Below are 13732 nucleotides of genomic sequence, written 5' to 3'. Positions count from 1 at the left end.
TACACGGGTTGGCACACGTGGAGCTAAATACCTTCTTTGGTCTCGAAGCGTGTCTTGCCCAACCATGCCTGATGCGAGGAGTAACGTTCCGCAGCCTACTCGAGCCGCTGTGCAACACCGCTACTAAGCTTGCCGGATTGACAATGTACAAAGCCCTCGCAACACGTCTTCTCTGGCGGCGGACATCTTCGCATCTGCATAATGTGAAATGCACGCATGATTTACACTTCGGGATGTAGCCGTCTACGCTTTTCTCGGCACGTTTGATACCACATCTTCTCGGGAAGACAGACGTACTACGATAGTGTGTTAGTAGCAATACCAATACACAAATCGGAGCACAACATCCGCGCAAGTGTGGTTGATCTGAAGAGAGCTAGCTTTCTGGCATCAAGTCGAAGGCTTTCGATACGGGAGTTGCTTTGCCGTGAGCCTGGTCACTGACACTCATCCTCGATCCGTCACTCGGCCCAGATCCAATGCCACGGGATCGCAGTAATGCGGGCGCTGTATCCACTCATGCTCAGCTGTTCAAGTAACGATGTCTCCAACATTCCGTGGCACTACATCGACCGGTCTGCTGACATGCTTCCGGGTCCGTTCAGCGACGCCAACCAGATCCCACCAGCTGTCAGATATCGACTGCACTAAACGTATGTTGCGTTGTTGCCTGACAGGCTGGTGTTATCTTCTGGCGTCAGTCGAGATTGATGATTGCAAGATCTCACTGTAAGATATCGGTTTCATCCCCATTCAGGGAGGCTTTGGCTAATTATCTTGGTCACAACAAAGGCTCTTCAGACGCAAAGAGTCTGGGCCACTTTGCATCACCATAAGAAGCTGACGCATGTCCAGGTTGTGTAAAGGACATGACTGCAGATGTTTAAGCAGACCATATGCTCACCCATTTTGAAACAAGAGAAGTAAGTACTTATCGTCCGAAGGCAGGTCGTTTTCTCCTCGTTGTCTGGATCCTTATCTTGTTCTTATATCTCCGCGGAACGGGTGGAAAGGGCGGCAGTATGCCAGCGCAATCTCATAACTCTACTTTCAAGGGGTGGTGTATTTGATCACTAGTAGAGGTTCCTACCCTTCAACTCTTGCTGGGTGGAGATGTGATGCTCGAGCAAGAGCGGTAGTCTCTACCGCCATTGATGATGGGAGGCGGCCTTGATAGCATCCTGCAACTTCTGCGCTTGGCTCCAGACACATATATGTGGTTTTCATCCTCACGTATTACTTTGCGTATCGCGACCCAGCGGTGCGGCTCAAGAACTCACTTGGTGCGTCGAACGGTGAGCTGCATACACCTGGAGGTACGCGCCAGCTTCTTACTGGATGGAATAACCGGTAACAATGGCAAATCAGCCGGCGCTGCCAGCCGTGATATCCAATTGGAAAGCGAGTTGGGCCGCAATAACCAGCGTACAGATTCGCGGCAGTTTGAAGGACCACACTACTATAACGATAGGTACGCCCGAAGCGCATGGTCGAGAACCCGATTGTAGTGAAAGAGATCTTCCGGAGACAACGCACGTATACAAACCTTGCGCTGTGCATGGTGTTGGATTGGAGCAGCCTGGATTTCACATCTTCAACCGATCTTGGAACTGATCACAACAGCCGCGACCCAGTTCTGTCTGGTCATCCACCGGCCATCGCTGATATAAACCAATGATTTCGGCTGCTGGCGGAGCAAGGATAAGACGAGCTCTTTCTATGGTACCCTATGCATGTTTCCTCCATGCACGCAATTGCACATCCCATTGCATCACTCCGCTCTATCTGCAGCGGTTCTGGGATCGATGATGATCCTAAGTATGCGTTGTGTCCAGGCTTTTTTGCATTCCATGGTCGTTGATCGCATAGAGTTGCTTTCAAGAACTGGGTATAATGGCTTCCAGCATCCTGGAGCAGTAAGTACGTGATGAACTCACGTGCAAGCTTAACTTGCTGACACGCTTCCAAGGTTGCGTGCGTTGACCCTGTCACAGCCCGCACCATAACCGTGCCACGCACGTGAACGAACGTTTGATGCAGGCTCATGCCTGACGCAGCTGCACGGGACCGACGCCACATGCATACGACACATCCCACGTGCAGTCGTCTTGCTCACGACCGTTGGCCTGGCCGAAAATCTTGTTTACGGGTATGTCTAGTGTAGGGGGGCGTACCGGCATTCGGTGCGCACGGGAGCGTCCAAGGGTGGGTCGAACGGCCACGGCCCGTAATCGGTAGGCTTTAGGTACGGTCTTCGAGGTTTTGCCATGAAATACAAGGCTTTTGAGGAAAGTTGACATTTGCTTCCTGATCCGTTGTTGCGTGCGCCGGCTGTATGCGATGCAACATGGTTGGTGACTTGTCGATAACCCATGTCATCACGGAATTTAGGAAATACGAATCGAGATTAGAAGACAAGCTCTAGATCCTAAGCATGTACAAGGCCCGTTGCGGGTAGAGATTGAGTCCCTTGAGGCAAATGCGTTATCTCAGTAGGCCAAACAGGAGGCGCCCTCCGTGGGATGTCTTTCGGTTAGAAATAATGTGGCAGCTTTCCCCCACTTGTGGCGGGCAACGGTAGAGTTTGAGGGTGTGTGGTTCCCGCGATAGTCGAGTCCGACACTGAAGTGTCAAGGTTCCGGTAACACCATACCATATCTGCCGGATTAAGCGTAAGCCGCCACTGCCGCCAGCCAACGAGAGAATTGCCATCTGAGTCATGCTGCTGATTTTCGGCATACCGAAAGATGACCCTTTCTAGAATCGGCATTGCTACCCAGTGAGGTTGAAGGAAGGCATATCGGTGTGCGGCTTAAATACCAGCTCGTGCCGTGTGGGTGTACAGCCGACCATTATCCCGCGTCGAGGCGAACCACTGGTTTGGGCCACTACATGACTATCAACCACTCGGTACGATTACTTCGGTAGGATACTGGAAGTTCATTTGGAGACGATGATTGGAGATCGGAAGATTTCTACCATGAGAGAGGAAGCTCGCTTTTGATTAACGGGTATATGGATCGAACCAACATGCAAGATTACCACGAGTCGCTTCCTGCACCGGGAGAGGTTACCAGAAGCAATGAGCGGTGTGACTCGCAGTATCAGAAAAGAAATGCGAAATTCTGGGAGCTGCAGCAAGGTAACGCGCGTGGAAGGGCATAGTACATTAGACACGAAACTTGAGCGTCTTTCGACTCCTCCACCTGAACAGCTGTGATTGAAATGAGTCTGCTGTTCCCTTATACCTCTACCAAGCGCCAAACTCCAAAGGATCAAATAAAACAAAAGCTCCTGCGTGGACTCCTACAGTAAGGATGGTCGATGAAAGGGCGTAAACCACGCAACAAGCGCTAATGTTGAGTCCAAATGAGACGTTTCCTGTTCTCGTATGTGCTGGCCTCGATCACGAATCTACTAGCGCGACGAATGGCTGGATGGACAGGTGGTCGGGTAGTAACGGGGTATATGTCGACCAACGTGGCCAGCGGGTGGCGCGATGATGTGTGCCGAATTTCAGGCGTCCTCTGCTTTCTTCCCATTGATGGCTTTGAGCTCGACATCGCTGCCATCGCGTTAGCATTCCGCTTTGCAGCCTGTGCACTGATCCCGCGATAACAAGGTGAAAGGAACAGCATGTGAGCTGTGCGCTGTGTGGAGGAACAACACACACACTTGTAACACATAAATGAGGCGTCGCAAGCGCGCTGTAGTGTCCCAAATGACGAAGAAAATGAAGTTGGGCACCTACAAGATCAATTTGGCATTGGCCGGGATGTGTCCAGGAAAGCCACTGTTGTCCACATGGTCAGCACTTGCACCTCATGGTCTGATCAGATCTTCGAAGTCCAAAGATGCGGCGATGCCAATAGGCTGCAGACATTCGTGTTGTACAAGATTGGCGGTTGCTGCGGCATGGACGTCCAGGAGCGCGGGAGATTCGAAGAAGCATGGCTCAAACGATCTTCGGAACGTCGTCAGCCGTACTAAGTCTTGGCTCCGTCGGGCGTTCGTGTTCACGGTGGCGTGTGTACTTCCAAGGTTCGGTAACGTCCCGTCTTACTTGTTCCCGTCCCGACCATGGAATGTGCAAATTGCAAAGTCGAACTTACCGAGTGCCATATGCGTAATCACTGCATCGCACGTATCATTAGTATAGTACACTCACGCGGAAGGATACGTCGTGTGGATTACGTACGATGTTATGATTAAAGTCGCCTTCTCTCCCAGCGTCATTGGAGAAGCCTCTGCGGAGCCTAAAATGCCCTCATCCCAGCCTGTGCATAAGCTTTAGCCAAATGTGCATTCAGAATTGTAGAATGCATATGCACCAAGCGAAGAGCGGGTTGGGTTGGGCATACCTTTGATGACCCGGCCGGCACCGATGGGAGTGATCAGGTCACCGCGACCTACGGAAGTATCGAATCTAAAGAACGATCAATACGGCGCTCTACTCGATGTCCAAGGCATGACTGCTGCCGGTTCGCTTACTGTCCGCCCTTGTGGTCCGGGGCATCATCGTCAAATAGCCATCCTGTTGTTGTTGTTAGATGTTGATCTTCGGTGAGGAATTAAGTAACTAATCTCACCAGTGTATTCCATAGATACCTCGTCATGCTTCTTCGGGAAGTCTATGCCATTGCCAGGTCTGATCACGAGCTTTTCAACGCCCATATTGAAGGGAACGAGCATGGATAGCGTCTAGGGCGGGTTTGGGAAAGGTGAAGCTTGAAGCAGGTGGCAGGTAGTGTATATAGAGTATCCACTTCCTTTGGTACTGATCAAAGATAGCGTGTTGTTTTGGAAGTCCGAAATCTGCAAAGATGGGGAAGTACGTTAGAGAGTGGGTGGACCCTAGAGTTTAATAGTGGTGCCGATGTGTAGGCCCAGGAGTAGGAAGCTCCGTAGATGCTCTGACTGGAGCTCAGACTTTGATGGCTTTTACTTTGACCAAAAGCATACCAGGGTTTTGCCGCGAAGCTGTGCAACAGATTGGTCTGTTCAGATGCGTCAAGCATACTTTTTAGCCTCTTCGCATACGCACACGTTCCACCTCTTTGGCTCCAAGGTAATTGCGGGCTACGTATGGTACGACCCACAGCCGTCAGAACGTGTCTCCCGGGGAATCCTGCCCGAAGCTCAGGCCGTTTTGAAATGTCAGAAGTAAGGTTGGTCTAGCCCTTCCAAACCATTCTTCATCTGCAGCATCCCAGCTGACACGCGATGGGGGATCCACAATTGACATGGTGGAAGGTTGTACCCGTACTAAAGTTTCCCGCGACTACCGAGCGGCCTGCCAACTTCGATACGGATCTTTGTTTTGTGATAACACGGGTATAATCATGTCCGATAGTGGCTTAGCTCTCTTATCGACGGTAATAGGATGACACAAGGGTTGATTTGTAGCCGCTTTAATGGAAAGGAAGCAGGGCGGTGGCGCGCAAGAGAGTGCGGTCAAGCTTGAAGTGCGGTGACGGTCACCACGATCATGAGCCATCTAGCACCGATGTGCGCATGGCGCTGGCGCCAGAACCTTAACCTCGTCCAAGGAAGCGGAAGGCGCAAATAAGCCGGCCGTGGCCCCTACCTCATTTGGAGTCGCACGATGGAAGCAAAAAGGAAAAGCGCCTCTGACGCAGCAATATTCGGTCTTGTCGAATAACACACAGCCGCCGCATTCCTCCATGACAAAGGGCGATGCGTAAACTTTGGTACCGCAATGCATAAGGACCTGCATGACCTAGCTTTTACGCTGCTTGTGTAGGGCGCAAAAGTATCTCCTTGTAGGATCCTCTTCCAGCTCCGTGGAGGCAGGTGGCGGTCATACAGATTTGAATATGGATATGGACAGGGGTGACGTGCATACGCAACACCGTTCTCGAAAAGCAATGTTCGGTCCTTCATGGTAGATGTACCCCGCGGTTTCAAATTTCCAATCACTAATCGGCATTCTGCTCTTCCACACCTAATCGTCTCCTTCATGCTACCGCTATATCCGCATCCCTAATATACGACCAGGAGACTATCGTACCTCGTAGTTTTCACTTCCCCTGCGTCTCACGCCGGCCCAAGAACCTAGCTGTGTTTCTGCTTTCGAGTCTGTTATAGTTTGCCAATCACAGACGCGTCGGATACACACCCGGCTGCCGTACGGAGCTAGACCCACCCGAAGAACAACCGTATTTCGAGCGGTTCGTCGAGATAACCATATGCGGAACTGCTGGCTATCGTGCTTCTCGCGGCAAACGAATAATTCATTTGAACTAGAGGGACAAAGCACAAGCACAAGGGGTGCGGGGCTAAAGAGTAAATCCGATGGCCATTACACGTGGTCTTTCAACCGTGCTCCAGCCATCCCTTCTCAGATCGCGAGCCCTGTGCGCTAAGTCGGGAGCCCAACAGCGTGGTCTGGGAGCATCGTACGCTTTGCATTGGCTAGATAGAGTGCGCTTGCAGCGGCAGCTGAGTCGTGGAGAAGAGGAGCCCCCACGCATCTGGAGTGCAGTATCGTGATAGACAGCATGAGCCACAGTCGACTAGTGATGTGGACTCGCAAGTTGCATGTCACCGAACCGTCGGATGCGTTCGCTTACATTAAATATCCGAAGGCCATGGGCACTGCATGTAGGCACCCTACCAACCGTTGACAGAAGGTGCTTGATAGTGTGGCCCCGGCATTCGGGCCCGAAACTCTCCTTGCTGAGAGTTTCAGTGGCGCTTCTAACTACCGAAGGGCTATCCATCGCGAAGAGTATATCACCCTATCTTGGCCCAGAAGGGTAATTGCGCCAGGTCGGTTACAGCAATGCTAGAGAAGCCCGCGTTGGGGAAGCGGCTGTCTTTGCGCTCACCGGCCCGGTCAGCAAAATGTATCCGGTCTATCCCTGCCTTTTGTACGAAAGCCAATAGTCGCGCATAGTTTGTACCTATCTGGTCAATCCCATGACTGTCATCAGACATGACGAAACCACCTCCCATGCTTAAGAACATCTATGACATAGGTTAGTAAGTTGACGCCGAGACCGGGCACATGGCGGTGTGACTGACCTGACATATGGGCAAGCACGGATACGGCTCGGCCAAACCTTTCCGCAACCCTGATGAGTTCAGCTCCAGTAGAGCGCCATAAGAGGCTACGTATTCCAGATTGCGCTTGATCTTTTCCCAAACACCAGTCATGCCCTTGAAATCAACATCGCGATGATCGCTAAGTAGGCGAATGAGATCGAAGTGCCCGACCACTGGCGGTCGCAGCTCTTGAAGCATTTCGTATTGAGAGTCGAAGTAATCTTCAAAGAGCCGCTCGTCCGTCCCGCCTGCCTCCTCTCGAGCTTGTTCGTACATAGCGCGATCGTAGTCGATGGGTATGGTGTGCGTATGGTGGACAGAGCCCATGAAGAAGTCAAAAGTGTACTTGTCGAGGATGCTCTGGATGAGTTGCAGTGTAGATGGACGAATCCATTCCGTCTCGAAACCGATGAGGATCTGGATCTGGTCTGAGTACGCGTCTCTAACTCTGTGGGCTTCGACGATAAAGGCGTCGAACAGTTTCGCGAGGCTCTCTGCGGTGTGCGATTCGGATTCTTCGGGGTAGAAGTCTTCGAGAGGTCTAGGTATATGCTCCGTCAGCGCAAAGGTATGGAAACCTTTGGCTATCGCTGCCTGGATAACTTCCTCGAGTGTGTTTTGCGCATGTCCGCAGAACTGGCCAGAGTGGCTGTGATGCGAGTACGGCATTTTCGAGTAGCCGGCACACGTTCGATCTGGTACAGTGTAGATGTGTAGCGTTGTGCAGCAGATGGGCAGCACAGACTGCGAAAGTCTGTAGTAAATTGACAACGAGAAGCAATACCCCGTCAACTGGTGAAGTCGCGAAACTGTGAACTGTGTAATGACTGTAAGAGTCAGCTGTACGTTTAAGAAAACGGTCGCGCATAGGATTCGGCGAGCTTTGTATCGGTTCTTTCCAAAATTTGGGTCATGTCATCCATCCATGGTTCCATCCGTTGAGCCTCGGAACTGTGCCTAAGCGGGCCTAGTTCACCACCGTTCTGAACCAACCGTAGACGCACACCTCAGCCTTGAAGGCCAATTGAACCCAACGCGAAGTAAGCTATCATTTCTCCAACACTCGATACAAGGGCAGTTTTGGATAGCTCAAGTCTGCCGCACAGTACATCCCACACATCATCTAAATCTATAGCCATCAAGAACGATCCCACTACCATCAACGACCCTAAAGGCTATCAATACAGCTCAACATGGCGAACACCCAGCTCCCCATCACGTCACATGACTCACCGACAATATACTTTGGCTACGGTTCCAACCTCTGGCTCCACCAAATGAGCACCCGCTGCCCAACATCCAAATACCTAGGCGTCGCCCGCCTGCCCAACTACCATTGGATCATCAACGACCGCGGCTACGCGAACGTCGTCGAATCTTCCAAGCAAAACTCGTCCTCCAATTCGTACTCTGATGTAGTATTCGGCCTCGTCTATTCGCTCTTACCAGAGGACGAAAAGAGACTGGATAAAAACGAGGGCGTACCGGTCGCATACACAAAAGATATGCTCACGTGCGATTTCTGGCCTTCAGACACAGAGCACAAGGTTGATACTAGCAAGCATCCGGAGAAAAAAGAGTCTATGCTCGTTTATATTGATCGGAATCGTGTTACGCCGGATAAGCCGCGGGACGAGTATGTTTACAGGATGAATCAAGGGATCGCTGATGCAGTCAAGTTGGGGGTACCAGAGGGCTATGTGAGAGACGTGATGAGGCAGTACATTCCGGCTGAAGAGGATGAGGAGGGGAAGGAGGGGGAAAGGGAGAGGATGGCGGAGTTTGCCAGAGGACAGGCGGCAGAGTTTAGGGATGAGAGTGGTGTGATTCAATAACATGTCGGTTTGGTTATCACGTCACACGCCAGGTATAGAATAGAGAAGGTATTGGATGAGTTAACAGACTAGACCACCCGAATATGAAGCAAGACATGCATCACGCGCCGATACACAATGCAACGAAGCTCATGGCAACCCATGTCCAAGCAATGAAGTGGCATCAAGCTAATCACTGCCTTGGACCTCTTCTGTCGCTCGGGCTTGTGCGTCAGAGTCGTTCTACAACTCCTCACGGGCCCTGCGGTAGCTGGCCTATGAATGCAATGCATCAGTTGGGTCCTCTACAAAGAAGTTTAGTAGTCGGAAGACTGATGTCTACGCACCTCCTGTTCCACCTGCAGCTGCTCGACGACGGGAGCCAGCTCGGACAAGATGTCGTAGGCCTTCTTGTGGTATTCGAGTTGGGCGGCGATGAGTTCGGCGAGGTTGCGGAGTGGCTCGGGGGTGTCGAGGACCTAGTCGGAGGTTAGCGGGGGTGCCAGCACATGGTGGTGTAGGGTGAGGGGTATAGTCGTACATTCTTCATGACGCCGACAGCCTCCTCAGTCTGACCGACGAACTCGTCCTCGGCCTGCTCGATCTTGGCTCTGGCGTCTTCGCTGATGTCGTCGTCCATGACGTCTTTCTTGGGAGCCTGGCCCGGCAGGGAGAAGGCAGGGCCCTTGGCATTGGCCTTGGTGGCATCGAGGCTCAACCTGGAGTTCTCGACGGCCTTGCGCGCACGTGTGGCGAACTGGATGTTGGTGTTGAGCGTGGTGCTCCAGCCGGCCAGGAAGCGGCTCTGGATCTGGGCGTCCTGCGCCAATCGCGCCTCACCGACCTTCTCGCTGGCGATGGCGTATTTCTCGAGCGCCGTGGCCAGGGGGTCCTCGCTCGAGCTTGTTTGCTCCGACGTGAGCATGTGCGAGGCGTTGAGGGCGGCGCGGGCTACGGCATGGCTGAAGGTCTTGGGCTGGGGCTTCGCGGAGGGGGGAGCAGTGAGGGCTGCCTGGGCCTCGGCGGGCGACGTGGCGCTGGAGAGCAGGTTGACCTTCTCCGAGACGGTGCGGCCCAGGTCGTTGAAGGACTCGCGGATGTTGGCTGGGTAGTCGTAGGCTTCGTTGGCGTATTGCGAGCTAGACAGTCAGACCAGGCACAGCGGCAGGAATCGGGTGTCGTACGTGACCTGCAGCATCGTCGTGTGCACCTTCTTCAGCGCATCCACGCGCTTCTCCAGCTCGATGTAGTCCGGCGGGAGTTGGGTCTGCCGTGTCTGTGTCAGCACTGCGCCGGCGACGCTCACAGGGCCGGCCGTACCTTGTCCTCGACATTGCCGACCTGCTCCTTGACATACTGCTGCGTCCGGGCAGCCCACGGTGTGAAGGAGGCGCTGCAAAAGCAATGTCAGCATATCGCGGGCTTCCACCTAGCAGTCGCTGCGGGACCAGGCGTACGAGATGTTCTTTCCAAACGCCGAGATCTTGCCGAGGTTATCCATGGTGGGTGGTTCGTGTGGTAGCTGTCACGGGCTTGTCTGTGTCTCGTGGCGGGGCGTCGTGGTAGTGGTCGAGGTGCGCTCTCCTCTGCCGACTTTCATGTGTTCCGCTGCCCGCTGTCAGGGTCGCGCCTTATCCCTGCAACGCTAGCTAGGCCCGTTTCGATCATCTCCAACGCTCCACATGCACACTCCACAGCGCTTCAACAGGCATCTCATCGCCTTCGCTCATCCATTCTAGAGCGGTTCTAGGATTTGCAACCTCTTCAAAAATTCAATCCTTTGCAGGCACGCCGAAATCGCACCAACGAGGCACGTGCGGAGCAACTCGATATTTGCATCGCATTCACAGCCATCACATGCCAATTTGTCAGACCTGCCCAGGTGATCTCCAACCACATCAGTGGTATCCTATCCTTTGATTCTAGTATCACAAAAGTCGCATAGAACCGCCACGCGCTATTGTGACCGCATGTGTGCCTGCTTTGTCTCCATCCACGTGCCTCACATCGAGTCCACATGACAGTTGCGTCCCCTCATCTCTCGTGAACAAGCTTTCCATCAAGTGCATCTTGTCAAACTCCACTCCCCTGAATATCCATCGATAGGGCTATGGAAACCCAATCTATATGCGACGTCGGATCTGACATACGGTCCAGCAGCTGACAGACGTCACACCACATGACATGCCGTGTCTGTTCTGTCGCTCATTTCTTCCTCTTTGGCTACAGCCCACTTCGCTCTATGTGGCCCAAGATGCAATGTTGTGTGTCACGGCAGCACTGCCTTCAGGCAAGCCAAACCTCTTCTGTCCTCAACCTAGCACTAAACCGCCTCTCGGAAGGCCATCTCGGCGATCGACGCTCGTCCTACAGGGCTGATAGAGCGTTTCCGACAGACACACTCTATTGCAATGCATCCAGCCGTCATCTAGGGCAACGTGGGCGTAGGCACTACCGACGTGGCATTGCATCTGACCGACACAACAATTTACGTCTTATCGCAGCCGTGCTGAGGGATTCGAATACTTCTTGCGCCCAAAACATTCTACTGCACAGCGTACTGTTGATGTGACCCCGGTGGACAAGCCTCAGCGTTTGACGACTTGCGGTCGCTTCCGTAGCCCGGAGATTGCCAATCTGGAGAATTGTACGTTGAAGCCACGCCGTCGGCGCTCGTCACCGTCATGTTGTCCGAGGGCGGCGAATCGGAAATTGTCAGGGAGCTGAAGATGCCTCGCATCTCTCGTAGATCGTCCGAGACCTGGTCCTTGGGTGCCTGTGTGCGGTCTTTGATAAAGTCTTTGATGGACCGGATGATAGGCGGGCAGCTTTCGTCGTTGGGAAGCCACCAGTCCGATGGGCCAACCCCCATGCCTTCGAGCATACGATTGCGAAGAATGTCAGAATAAATGTATCTGCCCCTCGTGTTAGTCGACTTGTCGAAAACTTCTCATGTACCTGGTCTGCATAGAGGAAAGCATATTGCACTCATCCAGCTTCGTACAAGCAAGAGATTCCACTTACCCTGATGCTTCAATCCTGGCAAATGTCTGTCGAACCCACTGCACAGTCTTCTGATCTTTCGGCAGGAACAGAGTCGCGATGGCGAAACTGACTTGTGCCTCCAGTACCGCGCCCGGCGGAGCTTCCGGATATGCGCATATAGCCTCGAAGACTTGTATCGCTTTGTATGCTTCTTTAGTGACTTCTGGATCAAGAGGCTGCTTCAACGCCATAGAAGACGAGATCGTAAACATGAATAAGATACCCCACGTGTCCAGCTGCAGGAAGTTCGATGTCCAAAGCGGTCCGCCCCATAGGACATCCGGCTCGTAAGGGTTGACAATGTCCTCTGACTTTGGCGTTCCCAGAATCTGGTGGACCTTGTGATTGGGATCCGTCAAGTCTGTACCCATGTTCCTTTTTAGCGACTCCACTCTCTCCCTGAGTATCGGTAACTGGGCCATGAAATCTTGGGGACTGACAAGACCTTTGGCTGTTCTCGCAAACAGATCGTTCGAGTCTTTCGCCACCAGTCTTGAATGCGCAAAACGCTCTTCGTATTTCATTCCAATGTCTCCTGGCATGTCGCGTACTTTCTGCACGTAGCATTCATGTACAGCCTCGTACCACTCCCGACCCAGCACTGCTTCGCCGCCAGACTGAAAGCCAACAAACAGATCAAACCGGACATACCACAGTAGTACTTTGCAGAGAAAATCTGACTTGGTGATAGTCTCCGGCGTGAACAGGCGGGTGAGCATTTCGAACGCAGCTTTCTGATGACCCATGAGGTTGACCCAGTCACCAAGCATCTCCTGCAGTAGACGTCAGCATAGGAATCGTGGGCTACAGCAAGGCTACATACCTCGATACTGGCAAGCTGTAGTATAGTCAGAAACGTTGCGAGCCCCTGTTTCTTATTTTTGGTGATGGCTATCCTCAGCCGCGAAACAGACTCGTTGTAGAACTGAAGAAAGCTGTTCATGCGGCCATCTGGCTGCTCAAGTGTGTGGAAGTACGCCGCGTACCCGGCTACAGCGTACTTCAAAGGCTCAAATTTCATCGCCCAACTCAAGAAGTCGCCTTTGAGGAAGCCGTGCGTGTCGCGTTTCAGCGAGTAGTGATGCACACTCATATGGTCCCGGAAGTAGTTCAGATAAAACTGAAGATCTCGGGCCATAGCGGAGGTGCCCTTGGTCACAGGACCCGGTTTGGTGGTTTGCGCACTGCCTTTCCGAGACAGGGACGGTCGTATCGTAGGCGGGGCGGTTGATGACGCTTCGGTAGATGGCGACGTACTTTGATCGAGGAGCGACCCGGGTGTATGTGACGAATCTCGGGCATCTTGACTCTTTGACATATCGTCGTCGTCGTCGTCGTCATACTCGATGTAGTCGTCATCCTCGTCTTCATCCATGATCGCGGGAAGACGCTCCTTGTTCTCCCCATCATGGGTTTCGGGCGAGGAATGATCATCCGCGAACGCCGACTTGCCCGACTTGGACCCATTCCGGGTCGCCTTTTGACTGGACTGTGAGTCTGGATAGATGCACTCGCGGCTCCCCTTGCGACAACCTAACAAACTTCGTCAGACTTTACGAACTTCAGACTTGTCAAGCAAGTGCAGGTACTCACGTTCGCAGACGGGATGATTTTCGTCGCACTGTTACCAATCAGCCAAGCCTGACACCTGAAAGTTGATGCGCATACCTTGACTCTTCGTTGCCTGCATGTGAAACAACCGCTCCGAGTTCTGCGGTGCTTGACCTGCTCGCCAGGTGCTGGCCTTCTTCGCGCGCGACCATTCCCACCATGCGCTGAGCCCATGGGGCCGGACATATCCTCAT

The 13732-nt window shown here is 52.9% G+C and overlaps 4 protein-coding genes across 4 annotated transcripts; 1 reads left to right on the top strand and 3 right to left on the bottom strand.

Annotated features, from left to right (window-relative positions):
• Positions 1–6756: 6756 nt before the first annotated feature.
• On the bottom strand, positions 6757–7737 carry J4E88_005580 (uncharacterized protein; the record flags this gene model as incomplete). Its single annotated transcript, XM_049399215.1, has 2 exons — positions 6757–6990; positions 7048–7737. The coding sequence occupies 2 exons, from the start codon at positions 7735–7737 to the stop codon at positions 6757–6759; spliced, it is 924 nt and encodes a 307-aa protein (XP_049255006.1).
• Positions 7738–8261: 524 nt separating this feature from the next.
• On the top strand, positions 8262–8903 carry J4E88_005579 (uncharacterized protein; the record flags this gene model as incomplete). The annotated part of the gene is made up of 1 exon (XM_049399214.1): positions 8262–8903. The coding sequence occupies one exon, from the start codon at positions 8262–8264 to the stop codon at positions 8901–8903; it is 642 nt and encodes a 213-aa protein (XP_049255005.1).
• A 222-nt stretch (positions 8904–9125) lies between these two features.
• Positions 9126–10383, bottom strand: J4E88_005578 (uncharacterized protein; the record flags this gene model as incomplete). Its single annotated transcript, XM_049399213.1, has 6 exons — positions 9126–9158; positions 9230–9361; positions 9424–10021; positions 10067–10149; positions 10203–10275; positions 10340–10383. 6 exons carry the CDS (start codon positions 10381–10383, stop codon positions 9126–9128), a joined length of 963 nt encoding a protein of 320 aa, XP_049255004.1.
• Positions 10384–11427: 1044 nt separating this feature from the next.
• On the bottom strand, positions 11428–13732 carry J4E88_005577 (uncharacterized protein; the record flags this gene model as incomplete). The annotated part of the gene is made up of 4 exons (XM_049399212.1): positions 11428–11797; positions 11907–12700; positions 12751–13411; positions 13596–13732. The coding sequence occupies 4 exons, from the start codon at positions 13730–13732 to the stop codon at positions 11428–11430; spliced, it is 1962 nt and encodes a 653-aa protein (XP_049255003.1).

Source organism: Alternaria novae-zelandiae (assembly GCF_023758075.1).
Source record: "Alternaria novae-zelandiae strain BMP 2774 chromosome Unknown scaffold_10, whole genome shotgun sequence".
NCBI classification, from domain to species: Eukaryota; Fungi; Ascomycota; class Dothideomycetes; order Pleosporales; family Pleosporaceae; genus Alternaria; species Alternaria novae-zelandiae.
The sequence above is the reverse complement of the archived record's forward strand: the minus strand, read 5'-3'. Positions and strand labels throughout refer to the sequence as shown.